This window comes from Herpailurus yagouaroundi, unplaced genomic scaffold, assembly GCF_014898765.1.
Source record: "Herpailurus yagouaroundi ecotype Mexico unplaced genomic scaffold, PumYag 186, whole genome shotgun sequence".
NCBI classification, from domain to species: Eukaryota; Metazoa; Chordata; class Mammalia; order Carnivora; family Felidae; genus Herpailurus; species Herpailurus yagouaroundi.
The window spans coordinates 27948987-27976603 of record NW_024412417.1 but is presented as its reverse complement, the minus strand read 5'-3'; the positions used below and the strand labels follow the sequence as shown (position 1 = coordinate 27976603).

The window sequence follows — 27617 nt, the reverse complement described above, 5'->3', positions numbered from 1 at the left end:
TCTGTCTCTCTCTGTCCCAAAAATAAATAAAAAACGTTGAAAAAAAATTAAAAAAAAAAAAGAATAAGTTCTGTATATATTAAGTAAATATATGTATACGTGCATATGTATATGATTACCTATTTATTTACGTACCCTGTATCCACTATACCCAGAAAAATTCCCAAAGAATAGATATTAAAATGTTAACAATACCTGTCTCCAGAAAATAGGATTTAGGATCATTTCATTTTGTTTATTTATGTGTTTATTTGCTTATTCCCAATCTAAACTTTTTTCCTATAACGGGAATGGACCACAAAGTTTATTTCTTAGAGACAAGAAATAAAGAAGGCCCACACCTGGCTTGTTTTAGATTCAGTTGCATTTGATGTTCCTTCCAGTTGTCTGTTCCTCCATAAGTATTGGTTTCATTACAAGGATACAGCTTAAGTGATGTAAATTTGAAGGTGATTCTTTGAGTTTATTACAGTATGAGCAGGTACCAAGATTACAAAAGCATCAACTCTATAAAAAGGAGGCCCATTGTGATAATTAGGATGGGGAGAACATTTGGGCAAGTCCCTGGGGAGGAATTAGGACAAACCCAAGGGAAGGAATAGAAATACCTGATCTATGGGTAACTGGGTGGCTCAGCCAGTTAAGCATCTGACTTCGGATCAGGACATAATCTCACAGTTCATGAGTTCGAGCCCTGTGTCAGGCTCATGCTGACAGTGTGGAGCCTGCTTGGAACTCTCTCTTTCTCTCTCTGTCTCTCAAAATAAATAAACTAAAAAAAAAAAAGGAAAAAAAAAGAAAGAAAGAAATATGTGATCTATAAGACCATCACCAGGAGACATCGTTTTGGGGAAGGGGATAAGCAAGGGGAAGCATACACCAGAATTGTCAGTCACAGCGTCTGAAATCAGTCTGGGAGAGGAACAAAGGGCAAATCTCAGGGGCCCTAGAAAGATAAAAAAACATAGGCCAAGGAGACTAAGTAAAGACAAGTCCCGAGCTGCATGGTGGAAAGTTTGAGGGAACAGCACCTACCTGCACTGGGCACTGGTGTGTTTGAAAGGCTCCTCATGTGGTGTGATCATGTAGGAAGCAGAGGGACTCTCATGACTCATCTGTCATAGGAAGAAGAGGGGTGGGGGCAGGGGCTGTGTAGGAAGAAGGGGCAAGACCCCCAGGACAAAGGGAATGGAAACAATTTAGATACATGTTATTAATTATTGTCTCCAAGAGCCTGGTGTGGCAAGACAGATGATGACATAGGGGGTATTACTTAAATCCCTTCCAACATAGCTCACTGTCTCTTTCCATGTGGCATGAATCATAATCTCTGGAACTTTCTTGTTTCCAGCAAGGAGGCCGCAGCACTGATAAAGGCTATTGGGGAGATTGAGTGTTACATCACTGCCATTTTTGCAGCTGTCCATCACCTTCTTGTCAACCCCAGCCTGCAAGACCCCAGGGTGGAAACATTCACTGCAACCTAATGCTTGATCTATAGGGGATTGACTTGAATGATTTTTCAAAACACTTAAGTTATATTCTAAAATGAGTGCTTTCTGGCCCCTATTCCCAGCCATCCTCCTCTGCATCTTTTATCCTTTGCCCACAACAGATGTGGCCAATTTTCGCATAGATTGAATCTATTTTACTTGCGGGAGACTGTGGCTTAAACATCATTATTGTTGTGGTGGTGGTTGTCATTGTCATTTCAACTTCACCTATTTCTAGAAAGCATTTGAGACCATTTTCTTGGATACAATAGAACCTTTCAACAAGATTGAAATATAAGAACTTTTTATTAGAAGGGATAGTTATAAACTACAAGTCCAAGTGCTATATTCCCCATTCTGGGCATTTTCTTCTTGGTGTATAACAGGTACTCGATTAATATTTTAGAATTAAGAATTGTGGGCTTTGATTTCATGTAATGTACCTCTCTTTTGCCCATTAGTGTCATATCCATTGCTCAGATTATTTTCCTCTTCTGAGACCTGACTTAGTTGGCCAAGTCATTTGTTAATTCAACTAACAACACATGCTAAACATCAGAGGTGACATGAGGCATGGAGAATGAGCCACTACCCTGTGCCCACATCTGAGCAGCAGCAACATCATCAGGAACATAAGCATCCCCAAGTTCCTGCTGTCACCAGCCACGATTCCCAAGACAAATTGGGAACCTACCATTTCAAGGCAACTCACTAGGTCATAAGATACAAAGACTATGTAGGATATCCTCATAAGTACAAGAAGAATGTGGGACATTTCATTTTAAAATAATACATAGCAAAACACACTATTATATCCTACTATAGGTAGTTTATTTAACCATTTGTACGAAAATGGTACAAAATGTGTCTTGTCACTATTCGCAGTTTGGCACAGAGAAAACCGAGTTCTATAACTCAGAACTTCAAAACGTGAGGTATTAGTCTGGGTTCTCCAGAGAAATAGAACCAATAGGAGCAGGGGGTAAAGGGTTGATTTACTATAAGAAATCCACTCACACAATTATGGAAGTTGAGAAGTCCAGAATCTGCAGTTGGCAGGCTGGAAACCCAGGAGAGCTAATGGCATAAGTTTTGGTCCAAGTCGGAGTCTAAAGGCAGGAGGGGACTGATGGCCAGCTCAAAGACAGTCAGGAAGAGAGACTCTTTCCTTACTCAGCCTTTTATTCTACTTGGGTTTTGAATGGATTGGACAAGGCCCACGCACACTGGGGAGGGCAATACCTTTATTCAGCCTACTGATTCAAATATTAATCTCATCTGGGAACACCCTCACTGACATGCCAGGAAATAGTGTCAAACCAAACATCTGGGCACCCTGCGGCCCCGTGAAGTTGACCTGTAAAAGTAGCCATCCTCTGTGACTTCCCCAAGATTACATACCCATGAAGAGGGAGCGCCAGTAACACACAGCCTTCCCACAAGCCTTCTCATTGAAATACCAGCCACTCCCAACTTTGCTTAGTTTAGGTGAACGCAAAAGATTGGTTATGTTTGGATGTGTATTATCTATGTTTGGCTCACAAAGAAATATGCAGCCATTGTCCCATCTCTCACCCTACCAGCTACATTGGCCAAAAGGCTCTCCACCTCCTTGATGGGACCTTCCAGCTCTCCCCCCGTCGAGCTGTCCATGACATGCCTGTGCTCAGCTCAGCTTCTCATTACATGGAGCCCTTCTTCCTTTCTCTATGCTACCCCAAGCTCTCTGCTTACCCCATGGCCATGTTCCTAGCAATTCCCACAGACAGGGGCCTGCTGCAGGGACTGGCAGAGCAGCCAGGTCCCACAGAGGACAAAGGGTGGGACTTGCCTTATCTCTGAAGGCTTTGCACAGCCTCCAGCTCCTTGTGGGGATGTGGTAGGTTGGACCGCCTGTGTGTTCCCAGTGCTTGTTACCAACACTGGCCCTTACTAGGCAGTCAATCAATATTTGCTAGATGAAGGGATGGCATGGGAAAGGATAGTAGGTGGAAGAGGAAGGACGACAAAGAAAAAGAAGTCGAAAAAGTGAAGGAAAAGAGAATGTGTAAGAGAAAGGAGAGGGAAGAAGAAAGAGAAATAAGAAAAGAGAGGAGAAAGAAGAAGGAGCCCAAAAAGCAAGCAAAGCAGCAGAAAGGGTGCTGGAGCTGGACAGGGTGGGTGCATGACCCCTAATCCAAATAGAGACTGCCTGCACCCAGAGGTAATGACTTCCAACAAGTCATCAGCCTTTGTGGACGATGGAGGAAGGCCTTATGTGTGACAGGAGAGGATCAGGCCAGGTCCCCTGAGCCCCTGTCTACATGAGCACCCCTACCCCCTCTGGTTCTCCAAGGATCAGCAAACGTCGTCTGACCCAGACCCATTCTTTGTTCATCTTCCCCAGTCTTTATTTATTACTAGGTGCACAAGTGCCCTAAATGAATGATGTAGGGGAGAAAACACGATGACCATTGCCATAGGAGCTAAATTGCAGAACAGGGAGAGAATTTGAGGACACATCTTATTTTGTTCAACCTCTTCTTGAAGCCAAGATACACACAAACACAAAGAGCCTGGGTGTTCTGTGGTACCCAGGCAGAGCCAGATTCAGAAGCTCCAGAAAGGAGAATGTAAAATGAAATATAGATATTTATAATTGAAGTATCTCTCCCCCTGGGTATCTCTCCACCTCTCTCTCTCTCTCTCTCTCTCTTTTTAATGAAAATTCAGTCAACTGAATATTTAGTTCCCCAAGGAAGACTCAGCTGTCGATTACACTGTGCGCATGGGGAGACACTCTAACAGAAAATGACGCCTGCTCTTGGCTAATGATCACCTTGCTCAGGATCAGTACAAGACAAGGTCTTTGAGGTCGGCCCCTTTGGAGCTTCGAATTAGGTATTAGGTACAGAATATAGCTAAAAGCATTTTGTGTGAGCCTTGCAAGCCAAATGGACGCTGGATCCAATTTTATACATGTACAGGTATATCAAATAAATTTAATTTCCCCATTGAAGGTGCTTGCTTTTAATTCTGAGGCCAGCAGTGCAGAACAGTTTTGAAGATTAAATTTCCATTCCAAGAAAGAAGTAGTTGGGGACAGAACTTCTAAAGCAGGAGTAACCAAAAAGCAAAAGGTTTTCAGTGCTCACAGAGAAGGTGGGGGTGTAGAAAGATCCAGTGAGTCCTAGGCAGGCAAGAAACCTTCAGGTAGAAGATTACCCCTGCCATCTCCTTTCAAACCAGATAATTGCCTTATTTATAACCAAAGCAGCGCTGGCTTTGGTAACCCAATTGCAGCAGGGGGACCCTGCTGTCATCTGAGATATCTGGTGCCCTTCTGTGTTGTATGTGGCTGCCCAGAGTCCTTAAGGTATAATTTTAAGACCAAACTCAAAGGTTTTAAAGAATAATCTTATATCACTTTCCCCACAAAAGCTCTCCTAGTTTCTGGCTGTCACCCACCGCCAGTTGACCACTCTGTCTTATAAGTCACTGAATCAGACCCTTTGCTCATTTCAGTGACAGCAACTGAAATGGTGAGGTAGGGTTACCTTGGGGTTGAGCCCTGGAACCATAGGCAAGTTACTTAACCTCTGTGTGTCTTAAGCTTTATGCACTTTCTTTTTTTTTTTTTTTTTTTAATTTTTTAACATTTTATTTATTTTTGAGAGACAGAGACAGAGCGCAAATGAGGCAGGGGTAGAGAGAGACACACACACACACACACACACACAGAATCTGAAGCAGGCTGCAGGCTCTGAGCTGTCAGCACAGAGCCCGAAGCGGGGCTCGAACCCATGAACCATGAGATCATGACCTGAGCCCAAGTGGGACACTTAACCGACTGAGCCACCCAGGCACCCCTATTTTGTTTCTTTTTTAATGTTTATTTTTGAGAGAGAAAGAGCACAAGTGAAGGAGAGGCAGACAAAGAGGGAGACACAGAATTTGAAGCAGGCTCTAAGCTCCAAGCTGTCAGCACAGAGCCCACATGGAGCTTGAACTCACAAACTGTGAGATCATGACCTGAGCTGAAGTAGGACACTTAACCAACTGAGCCACCCAGGCGCCCCAAGTTTTATGCATTTTATTTTTTAATTTTTTTTTAATTTTTTAATGTGTATTTATTTTTGAGAGAAACAGAAAGACAAAACATGAGCAGGGGAGGGGCAGTGAGAGAGGGAGACACAGAATCCAAAGCAGGTTCCAGGCTCTGAGCTGTCAGTGCAGAGCCTGATGTGGGGCTCGAACTCATGAACCGTGAGATCATGATCTAAGCTGAAGTCGGAGGCTTAACTGACTGAACCACCTAGGTGCCCCATGTTTTATGCATTTTAAATGGCAGTAATAATCATAGAGTCGGGGGGATTGAGTGAGAAGTACTTAAGCCAGTACTTGGCACACATATTAAATATTGTAGGTAAATACCATAGGGATGTGGAGGACAGACCCTGTCTTTGACTCTAGAACTTAGCCCAGCTGAGCAGGAAAAACAGTTTATTGACTGACATTTCATCTCAGTGTTTTACCTGCCCAGCGTTCCACACTTCAAGCCTTGGGGCATTGAGAGGCCTTCAGCAAACTGAGCAAGTTTAGGTTCCCATTTGTTGTATGTGCCGACTGCATGGCAAGTGCTGTTTGTGGGTCCTTGATATAAAATATTCTAGGGACGCCTGGGTGGCTCAGTCGGTTGAGCATCCGACTTGGGCTCAAATCATGATTTCACGGTTCGTGGGTTTGAGCCCCGAGTCGGGCTCTGTGCTGACAGCTCAGAGCCTGGAGCCTGCTTCAGATTCTGTGTCTCCCTCTCTCTCTGCTCCTCTGCTGCGCGCTCTCTCTCTCTCTCTCTCTCTCTCTCTCTCTCTCAAAAATAAATAAACATTAAAAAATAAGTAAATAGATAAAATATTCTATTTCATCCTTATGTAACCCTCTTATTTTGTCCAATCTAAATATTGGCAAAGTGAGACTCAAGAGTTTAAACAGGCTGCTTAAGGTGATAAGCGGGTATTTAATGAGCTGGGATTCTAACAAGGGGCTCCAACTCCATGCTATTCCCACCTCCCCCAGCCTCCTGCACGTACCAGGGATTGGACGTTAAAATGGTGTGCTGGCAGTCTGGCACGCTCTACCTGCCCACACAGATCCCTCTCCTGTGTGATCGAGGAAACTCCTAGTCAGCCTAACTGGCTGTGCCTCCTGTCCCAAAGGCCGGACACTCAGTTTAAATTAAGACACAGGGGAGATGTGCTCAGCTTATCTATCCTGCAGCCTCCCATCAGGCCTCCCACCCCAAAACCTGGAGCGTGGAATCGCCCGTGTGTGCTAAGAGGCTCCGGGTCACCCAATTAGTATGAGGCCAACAGCACACTAGGCCTCTAACGCCTTCCACCCGCGACTCCATCGGAAGTTCATAGTGTAGTTGAAAAATAATCCTATTTAAGGTTTACGTTTCATCTCTGATCACTGTCAGGGACTGTAGCTGCTGCTTAAAGCAAGAGCAAAAGGAGCCTGCTATCGTGGAGTCAGTACACAGAAGTCCTGCATGTCTTTTATTAGTGAGAAGCTAGCTGCCATTAGAATGATCTTTCTTGCTTTCTAAAATACAGAATCTTTTAGGAGGTGCTGTTGTATAGGATTTCTAAAATGACTTATGAGAATAGAGAACTAGTGAAAAATATATATGTATGTATGGATGGATGGATATATACGTGTGTGTGTGTATGTATATATTCCTTTTTTTTTTTATTTTTATTTTAAAATTTTTTTTTCAACATTTATTTATTTTTGGGACAGAGAGAGACAGAGCATGAACGGGCGAGGGGCAGAGAGAGAGGGAGACACAGAATCGGAAACAGGCTCCAGGCTCTGAGCCATCAGCCCAGAGCCCGACGCGGGGCTCGAACTCACGGACCGCGAGATCGTGACCTGGCTGAAGTCGGACGCTTAACCGACTGCGCCACCCAGGCGCCCCCCTTTTTAATAAAATGAAATAATTGTCAGTTCAAGTAGTATTTTGACAATAAGAGCCGTTCCATTCAACGGATGGTCCTTGAGCATGAACAGATTCTCATGAATAAAGAGGTGCTCATAACTGTATTTATCTGAAAATGGATTTGTTTTAGTGTCTTGAGTATTTTAAGGAGAAGCGTATGTTAAGAACTTAAAAGAGTGTTTTAATAAGAAAGCTTTCTGGGGCTTTTTGTCAGTACTGATCATATTTTAATTGGCTTCCATTTGTTACACTGATGTTTCAGAAGAAGGTGTACATCTTCTGATGTTTAAAAAAACAAAGTCGCCTACTCACTAATCGTTTTATCAGAGAGTGGGCTAAGACCAGGTTAGCCAGTATGCGGTGTGATTGCCACCAGATCCTGTCCCCGCCCATGGCAGACATCAAAAATCAGTCTGAGCAGCCTTATTCTTCTCCACAGCACTCCTCATGCAGCCACCGCCAGTCCATTCCGCCAGTCTGAACCAGGCAACAGCCCTTTAGTCTTTCCACAGCTGAAGCCAATGTTCATGCAAGAGTAGCCAAGAGTAAGAACAGGATTCCATATGAAAAAACAAAGGGTGAAATATTCACTGTGGAAACTATCCCACGTGATCCTGTATTATCAGCAGAAGTGGAATAGTAGCATTCAGTGGAGGAAAACAACTGATGGTATGGAGTCAGGCTCTATTTTAGGGTAAGGAAAGCATGGTTCCTACCATACATAAATTTCACGTGTTGTGCTGCTGAGACGTCTTTACCCATCTGTCTGCAGAGACGCTGTCCCAGTCTGCCACTTACCGTCTCTTACCTTAACTTCTGTAATCATCTCAGCCAACCGTACGCTTGTCAAAGGCAGGGACTGTGTCTGTTTCCCTTACCGTTTGTTGTAGTGAGTGTCTAGTACCATTTGGCACCGTGAGTGCGTGTGAGTGATTTCATCCCCCGTAACTGAGCTCCCGACTCCCCTAATTTTATCCTCCACCTTACAGCTATATGTAAACCTAGATACATCACTCCACTGCCTAAAACTTTATCTCATTTTCACCCACTGAGTAAAGCTCAAACCGCTCTCCAGCCACATTGCTTGTCAGCCAAGCATTATGCTTTATCACCTAGTAATTTCCCCACAAATATCATCTAGTAATTTCCCCAAAAATATCATCTAGTTAATTTCCCCACAAATATCATATAGTTCATGCTTTTGTGTCTTTACTCCTGTGGTTTCCTCTGCCTGAAACTCCTTCCCCACCTAATTCTAGTTCACCCTTCAAAGCTCAGTTAAATCATCATTTCCTTAGAAAAGCTTGCCTCTATCCCAGAGCTGTGGTCAGCGTCTCCTCTAAAATCTTCTGATACTCTGTTCATATTTTTATTATAGTACTCACCTTATGATATTGGAATGATCTATTTTTATATTTCCTTTAAATGATGGTGTTTTTGCTGCCTGATACAGAAAATCCAAGTCAAACTGGAATATATTGGTTCACATAAATGAAAAGAGGAATCAGGCTTCAGGTATAGTTTAATCCAGAGATTCATTTAGATATGGGGCTTCATTTTTATGTATTTCTTTTGGCCTTGTCTTCCGGGGTTTACCTTCAGATTAGTTCCTCCTGGTATCAGAGTGATTACCAAGTTTTGTCACTGATAGCCAGATGAGAAGAATTTCTTTTCTCCTCACTAGCTAATGAAAGCTCTAAGATTTCACCAGTTGAGTCGGTGAAAAGACGTATCCATCTCTAAACCAGTCGTGAGTACAGAAGAGGTGGGAGTCTGTTCATTGGCCAGGACTCCATGACTGGAAAGTTCAGGTCCTTGTGGGAAGTGGTAAGAGGTAAAGGATACTTTGGACACCATCAACATGATTCAGTATACTTTCCAATTAGACCGTGCTCCTAATGGTCATGCATACCTTGCCACAGTCATCTTTGGGTTCCCAGTGCTTGATACATGCAGAGTAGATAATCAGAACATATTTGCTTAGCTGAAGCAATTGAGCCTTTGGAACTGAAAAACACATCTGCACCCTTGCCCATCTTTATCGATGCAGATTCCATCTCCATGCTGGCTACTGTCTACAACTACTTTTCACCCTTCCACTCTAAGATTTCTGCTTACAACTCATTTCCCTTATCCTGGGTTATCTTTACTCAAATTGATCTTTAACCTCACCCATCCCCACCCTAATTCCAAAAAGATCTTCCTGTTTAGAGGCTCTCTAAAGTTTCCCTTACAAGTTGAAGGTTCTGTGATAAATGCACAAACATATTATCCCAAATGATAGAAATATGAAAAAAGAATGATTTGTCAGCCAGTCCTTTTTTATTTAATATTCCCCAAAGGTAGCTGCTGTATATCTTTTGATTGTTTCTTCAAAAGAAAGAGTATAACAGTTCAAAGAGACTAGACTTTGCAAACAGGCCTGGGTCAAATCCACTTCTTAACTCTGTGAAATGTTGGGTGACTAATTTAATCTTTCCGAGCTCAGCCCCCTCCTGTGTAAAGTGGGGATAATAATACTCACCTTCCAGGATTATAATAAAGGCTAAGTAAGTTGAGCTATGTAATGTGGCTGGGACAGTACATGGTCAATTGATGTCACTTCTCTCCCTGTGCCATCCAGAATACATTATTGGCATGCCTAATTTCAGTTCCATAATTCTATCCAATTTTCATGTGACCCAGGCTGTTGAAGAAGCTCCTAGTTACTGAAGTTAGTCTGTCCTCCCAGTGTTTAAGCATGGGAACTCGAGACTCCTTAGCAATTTTTGAGAATTTGTCCAGTTCCCCCAAAAGGCTGGTATCTACCTACTTTGGCATGCCCTGGTTTTATTTTCCTGGTGAGGCAGAAAATAGACAGCTTGCTGGCTGTGGTCACACTGAAGAAATAGATAGGATGGTGTGAAAGTCAGGACCACCTATGGAGCTTTAAATGTCCTCGGGGCTCCTCTGTCTCAAGGCTCTAGCTTCTGTACGTGCTGTGTCCCTGATGTAAAACTCAGCGTCGTCTCCTCACTCCAAAAATAAACCTTGCTTAAAATTGTGGCAGGGAGGAGTTCTTTCTCGACCTCACACAACATCAGATTTATCATTAGAGATCCTGTTTATAGAACCTCTCTCAGGGCTGTTACCTGGTTGTTACTTCAGACCTTCTTACCTGCTCTTGGTTCCTCTCTACATCATCTCTTCTCAGTGTTTGCTCTACTGTCCTTCTGGGAACAAAACAAAATCTCATTCAGGGTATTTTATCATCAACTTTTGTGGTTTTCACTACTAACCTCATATGCTGTAGAGTTCATCAAAAAATTTTATCAAACAAAGATAGTTCCCTTCCTCAGAAGAATTCTAATGTCAGTTGTTAATAGTTATTATTAATAACACATTCACCTCATATATAAATGTGAGTGGGGTTTTTTTTCCCTGCAAAATGAACACAAAGGGCCACCCCATGGACTGCAAATGCTCTAAAATGCCAGGGACTGAAAAACAGAAGCCAGTGGCTTTATTTGACACCCAAATGGGAGAAGGGCACATATTTTAAGTGTTCCTTTCCAGTGGACTTCTAGCAGGGATAAAAGACATGGCAGGTCTTAGACTGAGACAACAGTTGGTTTTTGTTTTTTTTTTTTTTCAACGTTTTATTTATTTTTGGGACAGAGAGAGACAGAGCATGAACGGGGGAGGGGCAGAGAGAGAGGGAGACACAGAATCAGAAACAGGCTCCAGGCTCTGAGCCATCAGCCCAGAGCCCGACGCGGGGCTTGAACTCACGGACCGCGAGATCGTGACCTGGCTGAAGTCGGACGCTTAACCGACTGCGCCACCCAGGCGCCCTGAGACAACAGTTTTTAACACTTGGATTTCTTGGGGGACTCAGTGAAAAACACTCGTTGCCCAAGTGTGCCATTTTCTCTCTCTTCATGCAGAATTCATTCTTGTGGTAAATACAATTGCCAAAGGCTCAACTCTTTAAAGTTTTGCACCTCTCCATTTTCATCAGAAGGACAAACAGAAAGAAAAACTTCTGGCCATCTTTCAGGGTCACAAGTCTTCAAAGCCCCACACCATGGGCAGATATGCAGGTTAATAAGATAGAAAAATATGGCACCTATCTTTAGGATTTCTTTTTTAAAGATTTTACTTTTGGGCACCTGGGGGGCTCAGTCTGCTGAGCATCTGACTTTTGATTTTGGCTGAGGTCATGATCTCATGGATTGTGGGATTGAGCCCTGCATCAGGCTCTGCACTCATAGCACAGAGCCCCCCTGGGATTCTCTCTCTACCTCTCTCTCTGCCCCTCTCTCCTGCTTGTGTGCACTCTCTCTCCCAAAATAAATAAATAAATATTTTTAAAAAAGACTTTATTTTTAAGTAATCTCTACACCCAGCATGGGGCTCAAACTCAACAACCCCGAGATCGAGACTCACATGCTCCACTGACTGAGCCAGCCAGACAACCCATCTGTCTGTGGGATTCTTGAGTAAAGTTGTTTGCCTTTGTGCAAACTTGCTTCATCCTCAAAAAGCTATAAATAGAACTACCCTGATGTTTATAGCAATATTATCTATGATAGCCAAATTATACACATACATATACACACAATGGAACATTACTCAGGCAAAAAACAGAATGAAATCTTGCCATTTGCAAGGACATAGATGGAGCTGGAGAATATAATGCTAAGCAAAATAAATCAGAGAAAGACAAATACCATATGATTTCACTCATATGTGGAATTTAAGAAACAAAAACAATGAGTATAAGGAAGAGAGAGAGAGAGAGAGAGAGAGAGGCAAACCAAGAAACAGACTCTTAACTATAGAGAACTGATAGTTACCAGCGGGGAGGTGGGTGGGGCAATGGGTTAAATAGGTGATGGGGATTAAGGAGGGCACATGTTATGATGAGCATCAGGTGTTGTATGGAAGTATTGAATCGCTAAATTGTACACCTGAAACTAATATTACACTGTATATTAACCGGAATTCAAATAAAAACTTTAAAAAAAGGAATGTATGTCCATTGTGGAAAGTCCAAAATAGGAAGATACACAAAAGAAGAAAATCAGAGTTGAATCCCATTCCAGAAGTATACAGAAACAGCCACAGTTAATATTTCATTGCAAATATTTTTGACCTTTCCAGGTATATATGTTCACCTGGGTACATAGTTGTTATAAAAATGAATCATAGTTTTTGCATGCAGGTTTTCTTTTTAGACTTCAGGTACACAGAGTTGGGTTAACTGTACTACCTGATTCGGCGTACGATTTTTTCTGGTCTTTCAAGGGACCCCTGTGGGTTTTACCTCTCCTTTTCTTTTCCCGAATTTCATTTCCAGTCCTCCTCTCCTCACACTTAAGCAAAAACTCCAGTGTATTTGATGTACTGTTAATATATACTGTTGTTTTGTGTGAATGTTTATAATCCATGCAAATGATATTGTGTTATAGACCTCCTAGTTTCTTTTTTTTTTTTCCATTTAACACTTTTTGAAATCTCTCCATGTTGCTGTATCTATATCTAGTCCGTAGTCCTAAATGCAGGTCATCACATTTTACTTAGCTAAAACCCTACATATGCTTAGTTGCCTCATACAAAGACCTGGGAAGAATTTGCTTTCTCTAGACCAATGATGGAGCTTCCAGGGTCCTGAGGTAACTTTATGTCTGATTTCACTAAGTCTTGTCAGATTACAGTTCATAAGGGTGAACCAGTGTGTATTTCTGCTGGAGTGGTTGTCATTACCCACATTTCTAATTTTGGCCAGCCTGATGGGTGTGAAGTGCCATGTGGCTGTTTTAACTTACGTGTTCTGATAATAAAGGAATTTGAGCATAGCCTTACATACCTCTTAGCCAATTAGATTTCCCCATTCTAAGATTAGCCTGTGGGAAGCCTTCGATTATTTAGAGTGGGATGTTTCCTGCCTCTTGCTCTGTTTATTTGTCTTACTTTCTTGCGGATTAAAGAGAATACCTACTTCGACGTTTTTGATAGTGCCTATATTTTGACAATCTGTCACCTTGTGTTAACTTTCTTTCAATAGTGTTTTTTGCCAAACATAAATTCTTCATTTTTTTGGTCTATACAGCTTGATTTACACATATGGCACATATCTTTCATATGTCATTGTTTTGTGTTGGGTGTCGGGGGGGGGGGATGCTGGTTAAACCTGGTTTATTTACTGGAAAGTTTCTCATTGCAACGGGAATGGTTATATGAATTGAAGGTACTTAAACTATTATTTTTCAGTGTACTTCTGTTGATATCATCTCATTTGATCTTTCTAAAAACCCTGAAAACTAGGCAAAACAGGTATTATTCTCCCCACTTCATGAATGAGGAAATTTATTTTACTCAGAGACATGTAGTTCACATAACTGATTGGTGACCAAGCCAAGATCAACAGTTAAACCTCTTTTCCCTGAGCAATATCCCCATGCAGCTTATTAACAGTTAGAGTTGTTTCCAACAGAGTACAGTCATCTTAATCTTCTCCATGAGAAAGTCATTCACTGCCTGATGAGATGGACTTATCAAAACAGATGTTTTAATAAACCTGGCTTGACCTCTCATTTTGGTCTAAAAGGTGAGCCAAGTGCTCTTCTTCTCAAAAAAAGGCAGAGGTGTCCGTGTGGGAAGGGATCAGTCATCTCTTTGAACAGTTGTAGGAGATAAGTTGCTTTGAGTCCTGTTCTGAATGTGGTGACTGCAGATAAATTATGGTTTTCAAGGGAAACCATCTTCCAGACCTGCCCTCAGCTTAGGGATGGAATGAATCATAGGGCCAAGCAGAGCATAAATGTGGATATGCAGATGGGAAGCAGGAAGAGTTTCCACCCACTGTCACATCAGAAAATGTCCTCCCAGAAAATGAGTATGTCGTTCATTGTGACCTCAGTGTAGGCCATTAAAAGACAGATTCAAGAGAAATGTTGGACTCTGGCCCCTAAAATCAATGAATACTGTCCCAGGGATGGGACTAATGAGCTGGAGGTCAGATGATTATCTGTAGGGGAAAGTGAAGTCCAGCTCTCAGCTCCTGCTGGCGAAGGAAAAGGTGATTGAATGATGGGGTGATGGAGAACTCATTCTTCAGTGTGATCTTAATTACATTACAAAATGCTGTTCATCAGCATTTTGTGGCCAAGGAGAGGGAAGCTCAGTTGGCTGCTGGTTGGTTAGGGCTTTTCAATCTTGGCATGTCCTTCTGCACCACGGGCAACAGCAGGGCAACACCTGTGTTCTCTGACTGAGCATGTCTCCCTCATAAAAACATTCCTTCTGTATAATCCAACTAAGCAAGGCTTATAGTTGGTACTTTAAGAATGAGTATTTCAGGGGCGCCTGGGTGGCGCAGTCGGTTAAGCGTCCGACTTCAGCCAGGTCACGATCTCACCGTCTGTGAGTTCGAGCCCCGCGTCAGGCTTTGGGCTGATGGCTCAGAGCCTGGAGCCTGTTTCTGATTCTGTGTCTCCCTCTCTCTGCCCCTCCCCCGTTCATGCTCTGTCTCTCTCTGTCCCAAAAATAAATAAACGTTGAAAGAAAAAAAAAAAAAAAAGAATGAGTATTTCAAAGACTTGCCAAATGGAGCTCATAAAATTGTAATAACAATAATAATTATAACTTCTAAATACTGACTGCTTACTGTGTGCCCAGCACTGTGTTTAACAAGCATCATTTTATTTACTCTGGTGGGGGGCGGGGAACTTGGGCATAAATACTGTTATTATCTCCATTTTTCAGGTGAGGAGATTGAGGCTTAGAGAGAGATGGAATGAGTTGCCCAATAACTGGCAAAACTGGAATGCAAATCCAGAACTGCCTGACTCCGAAGGTGAATGTCTGTGCTCCCAAAATTAGTATTCGTTATCTATTTCTGCATAACAAATTGCCCTAACGTTTAGCTGTAAAAACAAAAAATGTTACCTCTTATGAGGGTTACAAATTTAAGAGTGGCCTGGTTGGGTGTTTCTGGCTCAGAATTGCTCATGAAGTTGTACTAAAGGTGTCCACCAGCTCTTTGCCATGTGAGCCTTACTAGAGAGCCACCGGAATTTAATCCATAAAATAAAGACATCCTCCAGGTTTTTACAAGGATCCACTGAAACAACCTATGGGAGAGTGCTATGTAAGCTGAAATAGCAATAACATTATACGAATTTACTGCCATCTTGCATAGGGTATTCAGGGAAGTGGAGATATCCCTGACTCCTGCAGAATGACCAAGATCATGCCTAATACACTCCATGCCCTAGAAGAAGCCCAGCCACTGTGAGGTGACACTGTAGAGTGAAGCGTCTGCACACAGTCCCCATGAGACAGTTTATAGTCAGTGGTCTGGCTGGGATTCCCTGCTTTCCCTCATAATGGAAAGAAGAGGGGGAAAACGTTCTCATCTACAGAGACCTGGTCGCTTCTAGAAAGTAAACACCCAACCCCTTTTGCTTTCTAGCCCAAGATGTTGGGATCTAAACCCAGGATGGAAGTAACAAATGGTCTCAATAGAAAATGAAGCCTGGATGGCTTGCTCAGTTAAGCATCCAACTCTTGATTTGGACTCAGGTCATGGTCTCATGGTTCGTGAGTTTGAGCCCCATGTCAGGCTCTGCACTGACAGTGCAGAGCCTGCTTGGAATTCTCTCTCCCTTTCTCTCTGCCCCTCTGCCACTCGCTCTCAAAAATAAACAAACATTAAAGAAAAGAAAAGAAAGAAAAGAAAAGAAAAGAAAAGAAAAGAAAAGAAAAGAAAAGAAAAGAAAAGAAAAGAAAAGAAAATGAAGCCAGAGCTTAGCCTAAGAGAGGAGAATATGGTAGAAAGTCTTTGGTGTCAGACCCATATATGCCCATTTTTGTTATGACGAAACTAATGCTCACGGAAGTTCTATAATCTGAAGAATGACATACTTTGTGTGTAAAGCACCTAGGGGACTGTCTGGCACATAGAAAGTTCTCTAAAGAGAAGTTTGGTGGTAGTTTCTGTTATGACTGTCGTCTTTCTAATCTCATATGGTTGTTTTCAGGATCAAGGTGACGTGTCCTATTGCTTATTAGATTATAAGCTCCAGGAGATTGGGAATCTTGTGTATCCTATGTATCTGTCTTCCTACTGTATTCCCAGCAGCTATGAATGTGCCTAACACAAACCCAGTATGTAGGAGACACTCCATGGTTGATAGTTATGAGCATTTTCATCATCAACAACCCCATCATCATCGTCACTGTCAGCGTTTCCATCCCAAGGCGCGAGAATACCCTGCTGTGATATTTCAATAATGCTCTCGGTCTGTGAACATGAGACGTAATTCCTTTTTGCTCCAGGTACCCTTCATTCTCAGAAGAGTCTGTTTCTTTTTCCCATGGTAACAAAAATGTGCTCTGCATATTGGTATTATGTTGTTATGGCTTAAGGCAAAAAAAAAAAAAAATTCCTAGAAAGCCTTAATAAACCCTGTCACCAGATTCATTATATGTTGGACCTCTGTCCATCTGGTATTGGACCGCATCTCCACTATTTACTATGCGCCTTTGAAGAAGTTACCAACCTTCTCTGGCCCTGAATGGACTCATTTATAAAGTGAAAAACAAGCAAACAAAAAACTAAATAACACTAGCCAAATACCAATATGGCTGTTGTAAAGAATAACTGAGATTCTCTTTGCCAGTTCTCTTGCATGCATCCTTCCATGGCAGGTAGATACCCAAGAAGTATCTATGGAAATAAATGTGTTAACTAAATGAACACGGTAATTTTATCCCTGACTTCATTACTCATTCCAAAACTTGAGTCTGTGTGAGAGGAAGAAGAGATCCTTCCAAAGTCTGGGGAATTCTGAAGGAGTAGAAGACACAGGTTCCAGGATTCGGTGTAACTCTGGGCAAGTCACAAGGTCTGATTCAGAGTCTCATGGGACTTACCCACAAAATAAGAGGAAATGATGGTTGCACCAAATGTGAATGTTCTTAATGGCCCTGAACTCTCCATTTAAACATAGTTAAAATGGTAAATGTTATGTATATTTTATAACAATGAAAATGGGGGTGGGGGGAAGGAAAATCCTAGCGGGCTGGAGTAGTAACTTTCTGATACTGGAATCCCAAAGCTTGAGACAAGTAGCATTGGCTAATATACGATCCTGTACTCTGTGCCAGACACTGCTCAAATGTCAGGAGCATGAACTCATGCAACCTTCCGAGTGGTCCTGTGAGCAAGGTAGAATTATTACCCCCATTTTACACATGGGTGAAAACAGAAGCTGAAGCTAGCGTTTCCAGAGGTGGGGATTGAACCAGTCACAGAGGCAGGCACCCCAAATCCCCATCAAGGAGAACTTTGATGGAGAAGGTACTAGGGAGCCCTGTCAGAGTTTGGGAAGGGTCTTGGCTACTTCTCTTCTTTGAAGCTCCTGATATATTGGAGCAGACAGAGAGAGGGAATGAGGAAAAGGAAGAAGAATCAGGCGGGGGAGCGGGGAATGAAGGCACACAGTTACTATTTTCCTGGGGTTTTTTAAATTTTGTTTTAATGTTTATTTATGAGAGAGAGAGAAAGAGACAGAGTGCAAGCAGGGGAGGGGCAGAGAGAGAGGAAGACACAGAATCTGAAGCAGGCTCCAGGCTCTGAGCTGTCAGCACAGAACCCAATGAGGGACTCAAACTCACGGACCGCAAGATCATGACCTGAGCCAAAGTCGGATGCTTAACTGACTGAGCCACCCAGGCGCCCCTCCGTTTTGTTTTGTTTTGTTTTGTTTTTAATATTAACATTTAATTGTTATATTGGGGTGATCCTAATAATAAAAAAAATTTAGGGGCGCCTGGGTGGCGCAGTCGGTTAAGCGTCCGACTTCAGCCAGGTCACGATCTCGCGGTCCGGGAGTTCGAGCCCCGCGTCAGGCTCTGGGCTGATGGCTCAGAGCCTGGAGCCTGTTTCCGATTCTGTGTCTCCCTCTCTCTCTGCCCCTCCCCCGTTCATGCTCTGTCTCTCTCTGTCCCAAAAATAAATAAACGTTGAAAAAAAATTAAAAAAAATAAAATAAATTTAAAAAATAAATAAATTAAAAAAATTTATTAAGCCATGACATCAAAACCCCCAAAATTTGGGAGGGCTGAGCAGTTTCCAAGCCTCTCCCACCCTCCAGTTCTTCCTGTGGAGAGAGGCTCAAAGTGGTATTGTGATGTAGCCTCAGGTGGCTCATCTTGCCATATCCATAGATTATAGAGGTGGCTTCTAGGACCCCACAGCCGGAGAGCAACAACAAGCCCAAGTCTTCCATCATATCATTAGTTTGACAAGATAGAGCTGTCAGGACCACATACTGAGAAGCGTCACTCCCCCTAGTCACCTGTCATGGACTTGATTGATTCTTAAAATAGCTGTAGCAGTAAAATGAATGAATGAATGAATAAGTTGTAGTAGTCATAATAATAATAATAATAATAATAATAGCAGCTAACACGTAGAAGGCTTATATGTCTGATAAGCGTGTTATACACAGCTCATTCATCCCTCCCCAACAATTTGGTCTGGTAGGTACGGTACAATCATCAATCATTATCTTCTTAAATATGAGGAAACAGCTGTACGTAGAAATTACATAATTTGCCCGAGGTCACAAAGGTTTTAAGTTGCAGAAGCAGAATGGAATTATGGAGAGTGGCTACCATTTATGGAACATTTACAGTGGAGTTGAATGGAACAATTCATGTAAACATTTAACCCAGAGCCTTACACCATCCCTATGAAGAAGGTCCCATGACTATCATCCTAAATTTACCAATGGGGAAAGCATGGCTTACGGAAGGCAAGGGACACAGCTCAAAAGTGGGGAGTCTGCCTCACGTCGAAGCACAAATGGTAATTCTGTCCTTTGGGCTGCTTGGAAACTGATTAGAAACCAACAAGGTAGATTTTTAACGATGTCGCGACATCACTTTGTCTACTTTTTGGGCTTTGAACCAATGTTGTTTTTTTGTTTCGTTTTTTCATCCACATGAAGCATAAGAGAGGGTTCCAGTCTCCCAAAACATGTCTTTTCATCTTAAGGGTCAAAGGTGATCATGAAATAAACTGTTCCATTCAGTCCCTCTATCAGATTTCTCATGGAAGATGGATAATGTTTGTGTGCCTTTCTTGGACACGAGTTGTGATCACTTTTCCATAATCTTTCCATGTAGCAATGCAGAGTCACTCTAGGCAGCCCAGGCAGGGTTTTTCCCATCATTGTGCCCATAATAATCCATCATTTTATATTTACTTCATCATTTTCCACAGTTGACAAGAACACCCATAATCGTAGATGCAGTAATCAACTGTTTCACAATTGCCCCATCCTAAATTTAGGCCCTGAACTTGGTTATTTAGCTAGAGTGCTTCATTGTTGAGTGCCACTCTTTCACGATGAGGGAAAGTGCTACTGTTTGGACTGTATTTAATTCTTATTATTTCTCAAGTTGAACTGGATACCATGGAGTTTAATAACGCAGGGGATAATTGCTTTAATGCTGTTAAGGCACAACGCTGCCCACTTCCCTAGTCTTTGCTAGGACTGTCTCACAAGTGGGAGGCTGCTGCTCACTGAGGCTTTTCTGCTTCAATATTTTAATAAAACAAACATCGTTGCAGAGCACGATTCATGGATGGTTCAGGGAAGGGTATGAAGTAGTTACCAAACAGCTTTTCATAGCTGCTAACACTCACTGGTTGAGGACTTACTAAGTGCTTAGCACAGTACCATCAGCTTATTCAAACCACAACAAGCCTAGAAGGTAATTGTTATTACTATTATGCTGACACTGGCTTGAAGGGATTCGTTTATAGCAGGTCACATGGTCTGCAGCAAGAGGGTGGGGGGGACAGCTCCAGAGTCAAAGTGTACAATTCCTGCTACATTGTCTTCCAGAACATGCTACTTTGTTGTTTTTGCAGAGTGAAGGAGGGAATCAGAGTCCAGACAGAAAACTCAACACAAAATAACCTTAGGAAGAATAGAGAGTCCCTTGTGAGTTGTGAATTCTGGGTGCCTATTTGCCTGTTCTCTCAGTGGACTGTCACAGTACTAACTGACAGCGTTGTCCTTACTTCTGTGTGTCCCCTCCTATCTACTTTTTAATGTTTATTTATTTTTGACAGAGAGAGAGAGAGAGAGAGAGAGAGAGAGCGCGAGAGAGAGCGCGCATGAGTGGGGGAGGGGCAGAGAGAGAGAGGGAGACACAGAATCTGAAACAGGCTCCAGGCTCTGAGCTGTCAGCACAGAGCCCGACGCAGGGCTCGAACTCACAGACCACGAGATCATGACCTGAGCCGAAGTCGGACGCTCAACCGACTGAGCCACCCAGGCGCCCCTCTTATCTACCTTTTAAATATGACCCCAACATCCAAGAGACGAGTGAAATTTTCCCTGAAGTATAAAGTATCTTATGAAGTATCCATTCCAGCTGCTAAGATCCCGTTCACATTGTAGTGAGACTCTCACATTCGATTGCCTGCTGAAAAGCCATTTTCCCTTTATCAAAATGATAAAACCCTGTGGACACCAGTACACATGTGAAAAAATAGATTTACAGTAATTGTGTTCATTTAAAATGTTTATAATATGTACGTTTTCCGCTAACAAATTGATAGTGACATCATACTGACCCTAAAATATAAGACTTATACATTTGAGATAATGGAGCTGATTTTAAGATAAATGATGGTACAAATGGCCGCTTACTGGGATAATACCTTCTGATTACCAAGAAATGGGATGAAATTCTAAAATGTAAGCATATTTATCTAAACGTAACTTGGAATTCATTGGTCAAACATTGAACTTTTTGATGATACTTCTGTAAGGAAAAGTGGATAAAAATCAATTCTGCTTCTGAAAGTACTTATAAATCAAGAAAAAATAGCAGTGTTTTGTGGAGAATTATCTATTTGTAATGTCTTATTTTATAGCAATAATTTTACTTTTTCTTAATCATCCCCCTAACCTCTAAAGATAAAAGCAGCAGTCACTATAAACAACATATATATTTTGTTCATCGCTTCATCCAAGAAATATTTCTGTATCGGGCATTATGCCCTAGGGATACGGTAAGCAAGCGAGGTGCAGAAACTACCATCACAGGTGCATTCCACTGGGGAAGACAAATTATGAACACAAAGCCAAATCAATATGTGTCATTTGGGATGATGACAAATGTTGCGATGAACATAAAGTGAGGTAAGGAGGCACCTTCTTTGGGGAGAGGGGTAGTCAGGGAAGGCCTTTTATAGAGATAACATTCCAGCAGAGACTAATGAATGAGAAAGAATGTTCCAACCCCTTTTGTGCACAGACTTCTCACCGAAAGCAACTGGAGAGCCACCAGTCCTACTGAAAGGATGATTCCCTCCTACCTTCTTCCCTGTCATTTCTTTTTCCTAGTTCTGTTTTCCTCAGAAAATATTCATCTGAGATGAAAAGATCTTCGTTCATCTTCCCCTACATTATTCCCCAAAATGAAACCAGAGCATTCCATGGAGCTGAGCCAAATGTGAGCCTCCCTGCCAAGGGACCCAGTTCTAATACCTAGCTTGCAGCCTGTTTTAAGGCCCTTATGTGCTTGGGACTTCAAGGACTCTTCAGATACCTTTCTCCCTGTGGGAAGCACCTTAACATGTCACCAGCCCGCATCACCCCCTGATCTGCCTATTTTGCCAGGACTGAGGGGGACATCTGGACCTTCCCCATTCACAGAGCTGGGTGTAAGGAGTCTACATGCCAATGTGGAAACAGTCTATGTGCTGCTTCACAGCCCTTCTCTCTGCCTCAGGGAAGAGGAGGAAGAGGAAGGGAAATGCCATTTGATAGGATTCTCCTAAAAGGCAGCCACTACCACAGACATTTGATGCACCTTACCTTATCTTCCCACCTTACCTGGGAACTCAAGGACCCCAGAATGCTCAAACCATGTCTGTCTTCAAAGTCACCCAGTTCATAAGTGGTTGAGCTGGGATTTGGTCCCATTTCAGTTTCCAAAACCATCTCCTGTTCTTTCTACTACATGGATCCAGAAAGCTGTCAACTTCCTTGTCTCAGAGGGAAATGAGATAGGGAACTCTCCCGCTACTCGGCCTATTCAAAACCCGTCTAATTCTCACAGGCACTGCCTGGCAACTGGTATATCAAAGCTACAAATTAAGGTTTCAACTAAGTAAAGTTCCAGTTTCCAGAATACAATTTCCAATAAGAAGATATTTCAGGCAGTGAACCAACTACCTTAACAGTGGGTGCCAAAACCCTATGGGCGATTTATAGCGAAGTTGAAATAAGGAATGAAACAAATACATTTAGACTTTACCGAATTTCTCTCCGTTTGGGAGGAAGAAAAAATATTATTCTCTGCAAATGGAAAAAAATAGATTCATTTCTCTCTGCTATTACATGGGTCCAGCTAAGCAATAATGCACGGCAAAGCCAAATGCTCTGATCGGTTTCTCTGAGCTGTTATTAAAGTTTGCAAAATATTGCTCAGATTCTTCCTGGCAGGGTTTCAATATTGTCTGTTTAAACCAGAATCGGGCTAGCACTCTTCATTTCTGTTAAGCTTGCCAGAGCTGGTGACCCCACCTCACAAATCTGGTGCCATGGCCTCCATCCAGCACACCCTGAGAACCAACACCCTCTGTTGCCTCTGATATGACTCAGTTCAAAATGACTGAATCAACTTTGTCTTCCCCTTCACTTTGCCTCCCTTTTTCACCCTCAACATATGTGCACATGCACATGCACGCACACACACACGCGCGCGCACACACACACACACACACACACACACACACACACACATTGGACTTTCACGCTGGTATTCCTGCAATGATATTGGGGCTCTGAGCCCAGTAATCTAAAAGGGACATGAAACTCTTAATTCCCTCTGCTGATCTGGCAGATGACCCTCACCACTACCCAACTTTGCCCCTGACCTCACTCTGGCCCTACTCAACCTGTTCCATTTCCTCAGATACCCCATCTACTTTGTTGCCCCTGGCTATGCCTGAAGGGATTGCCCTTCCCCCCTCCCATTCTGATGAATTCCAGTTTACCCTCCAGTCTCAAGTTGGCTGGCATTTCTGTGATCCCCTAGGATGATGGTTTACATGCTCCTGTTTTGCGCTACTGCGGGGAGTTTATATTGTCACAACCTTGATTGTAATTTGTGTCTTCAGTGCAGCTGGGAGCTCTGAGACACAGAACAAGTTCTGCCTTTTTTTAAAATTTTTCTTTTTTCATATATTTTTTTAATGTTTATTTATTTTTGACAGAGAGAGAAAGACAGAGTGTAAGTGGGGGAGGGGCAGAGAGAGAGGGAGACACAGAATCAGAAGCACCTCCAGGCTCTGAGCTGTCAGCACAGAGCCTGATGCAAGGCTCGAATTTACAAACTGCAACATCATGACCTGAGCTGAAGTCGGATGCTTAACCGACTGAGCCGCCCAGGCGCCCTAGGATAAGGTCTTTCTTGTTCATAGAACTATATGAAGGTAGGCTGACTGCTATAACATGCAAAGTCATGTATAAAAGTTCCAATGTGATAGACTCGTTTTTGCATGGATAACAGTCCTAGGCAAGTTTGACAGGTGGACAGGATGGCCCTCATGCATGCAATCAGTGACCCAGGCCAACAGAGGCTCTGCCATCATCAACGAGTGGCTTTCAAAGTCTCCCTAGAGGTTTCCTCCTTTCAATCCAGCCCAAAAGAAAAAGAGTGCTAAGGAGTGCCTCAGGAGATGCTTTAACGGACCAGGTCTAGAGGTGTATACATCACTGTTCACATCCTGTTGGCAAGAATTCAGTCACGTGGCCACACCTCATTGTGAGGGGTTCTAGGACATATGGTCCCTAGCTGGACAGTTCTCTCTACTGAAAAGTATATGGAAGGGAGAACACAAATTTTGGTAGATAGGTAGCCATCTAACACACAATACCCAATCAACAAATGTTTGCTAAATAAATAAATGAATCAGTGAGTGAAAAAACTTAGGGTCAAAGACACCCCTAACATATTATGAGCTGTGGTACAGGATCACCTTCTCATAGCTACTTCAAATGAAAAAACTACACACAACCACTGGTTGTGTGTAGGTGGAAACTGCCATGGCCTTAGCCGTGTTCCATGATCACTGGGAGAATAAAGGTGCCTGGCACAGTACCCAGCATATAGTTTGTGCCCAATGAATACCAGCTAAATGAATTAATGAATGGAACTCATAGACTGTTGAGGTTAGAAGTGACTTAAACATCACTATGTATTGTGCTGGCTTCCAGTCCCCACACACAGGAAGCCCGCTTGCTCCCAGAGCAGCACCTGCCTCCTCGGGTCATCCCTAACCGTCCTTCACTGAGCTGAAACCTGTCTCCCCACACTGTCCCCACATTGGTACTGGATCTGTCCCTTGAGATCATATAAAGCACATGTCCTCCAGAGGTACTCAAACCTGGGTGGACATCAAAACCACCAGGGAAGCTTTTAGGAAACGACACAGTCCCAGATGGCATCCCTAGATACTGACTTACTATATCCCCTGTGTTGTTCAGGAATCAGCAGTGTGATCAGCTCCCCCAAATGATCCTCACATATAGCCTGTCTAGGAGACCATGTGTCTGACATTTCTCTCGATGATAGAGTCCTGCTTCCATCCCTTACTAGTCGTAGTCCCTTGGGCAAGTCATTTAGCCTCTTTAACTGTCATCTCTAAAACTGTGACGGGAATAGTATCTATGTCCTAAGCTTTAAAAAACAAAAAAATAAGGGTGGGGCGGGTGCCTGAACTGCTCTGTCAGTTGAGCGTTCGACTCGATTTTGGCTAAGGTCATGATCTCACGGTTTGTAAGTTCAAGCCCCACATTGGGGCACTGTTAGTGCAGAGTCTGCTTGGGATTCTCTCTCTCTCCCTCTCTCTCTGCCCCACCCCTGCTTGCTCTCTCTCTCTCTCTCTCAAAATAAATGAACCTAAAAAAAAAATAGTATCTGTGTCACAGGGTTGTTGTGAGGTCCAGATGAGAATTCCAAATAAAGCCCTTAGCATGGTGCCTGCACTATAGTAGGCCCTCATTAAACATAGATGACCGTTTTCATTGTCACCTTCCTGCTCCTTTTGCTGGTTCCTGCTCAGCCTCCTTAGCAGGTCTTCAGGTATGCCAAAGTGACCATTACAGAACACTTCTTTTCCAGGCCACTAACCCTCAGATTTCTTTTCTTAAAATCCCTTTCCCCGCATGGCAGATTCATATTTCCTCTCTCATAGGTAGATCACATCCCAGGAGGAAGTGTGTTGTTGGTGCAGCTCAGAATTAGCAGGGGCTGAAGCATCTGATGCGATAAATGCGATCATTGGGCTTCAGCTCTGAACTTCAGATGGCAGTCACTACTGGTCATAGTAAGACAGCTGTACCTTCTCTCTTTTTCCAGGAAAATCCTCCCAGAGGGGAACCCAAGAGGTGCAAGCATCTGTAATGAAGGGAGAAAACAGAGAGAGGAAAGGGGAGCTCAGCATCTGAATGCTTTCATCTTGGTATGCTTAGTTGTGAGTCGGAGCCTAGACCTAGTTAGCTCATGAAGTTCCCAGAGCTCGTTACGGATTTTCAGCCTTTAGTCCTTATACGCGACACCATGGGAACAAAAATAATGAAAATGGTGCCTGGGGAGGTGGAAAGGGCAGGCCTAAAAGTTTAGTGTGAAGTTAGAAAGGAGGGGGGAGAACAGGCCAAATGTGCAAAGCAAAGTGTGGTGTGGACTTTGGGAGGGTCAAAAGAAGTCAGGGAGAAAAAAGCCTGCACAGTACAGGAGACACAATTTTCCTAACTCTTATTTGTCAGCCATGGGTTGCTTTCCTTTCCCTTGTGGCTAAAGCCTGTCCTTACACAGTTGGGGAATGGAGAGGATAAATTCACTTATAATCACAATAATTTGTATTAATAAAATGTTCTTCTTAAAGCTGCAGAAATGTTCAGTCCCATCCCTGTGAGTGAGAGGTCAACTAAATATCAATATTCTTGTCTAATAAATAATGAAAGCAAGTCTCAGAAAGGCAAGTGACTAAGCCAGTTACCTACTTCCTTGTTGTGCTAGACCCAGGAGGAAAACACATTGTCTTCTAATTCCAACTGCAGTGTCCTTCACTCCAAATGCTGCCAGTGGTTTCTGAAATGTTCCACTCATTCACCCTCTCACTGTTCCTCAGTCTTTCCACACACACACACACACACACACACACACAGCTGCCCAGTTTTTCTCAACAGCGATCATCCTCGGCTTACGTGTCAACCCCTCTGGAAGTTCTTTTTTTTTTTTTTTTTTCCAACGTTTATTTATTTTTGGGACAGAGAGAGACAGAGCATGAACGGGGGAGGGGCAGAGAGAGAGGGAGACACAGAATCGGAAGCAGGCTCCAGGCTCTGAGCCATCAGCCCAGAGCCCGACGCGGGGCTCGAACTCACGGACCGCGAGATCGTGACCTGAGCTGAAGTCGGACGCTCAACCGACTGCGCCACCCAGGCGCCCCATGGAAGTTCTTGATTTCCACAAGCTGACCTACTTCCTTCTTCCTCCGTGCACCCATAAAACTTTGCTTCTTCCTAAGACAGAACAGGGGTATCATCAGATTCTAATGTTTTTTGCAAGGCCTCCTCCCCACTGCCGCACCGTGCACCACGATGACTTAATTGAGGGCAGAGACTGTGTAAATTTTTATCTTTGTATCCCCAGCGCCTCACACGGCGCATAGCATGTAGTGGGTCCACCACAGATGTCTGCTGAATGGTTGATGGATGGATGGACAGATGGATGGATAGAAGGACTTTCAAGGTTGAAATTTAAAGAAATATATGAGAAGTCAGCCTGCTGTCGACAGAGGGCTTTCTTGACCTTCGATAGAATCCTTTTATATCCTGTATATCCATATTCTGCCAAAATTCCCATTGCTGAAATGTTTATTTGATATCAATCTTCAATATGCCCAGAAGGGAAAGAGCTTGTCCCAGGCAGCAGGGTAACAGGAACAGCAGTCTCCAGATAACCAGAATTTGAATCCTAATCCATCAAGTTACTGGGTATATGGACTTTTGCTAGTAACTTAGCCTCCTTATACCTCACTTTCTTCTTGTGTTAAATGG

The 27617-nt window shown here is 43.0% G+C and overlaps 1 protein-coding gene across 5 annotated transcripts in view; it reads left to right on the top strand.

Moving 5' to 3' along the window:
- SAMD12 (sterile alpha motif domain containing 12) overlaps positions 1–27617 on the top strand; it is a 392536-nt gene that overhangs the window by 329520 nt on the left and 35399 nt on the right. Inside the window, exon 5 of one of the 5 annotated variants that reach the window (XM_040494292.1) lies at positions 25915–26247. The exons of 2 other annotated variants lie outside the window; for them this stretch is intronic. In XM_040494292.1, the coding sequence (XP_040350226.1) occupies positions 25915–26003 (89 nt within the window). In that variant the 3' untranslated portion in view covers positions 26004–26247. Of the gene's footprint in view, positions 1–25914; positions 26248–27617 lie in introns of those variants that run through there. 2 more of the 5 variants (XM_040494296.1, XM_040494297.1) reach the window with 2 other exon arrangements.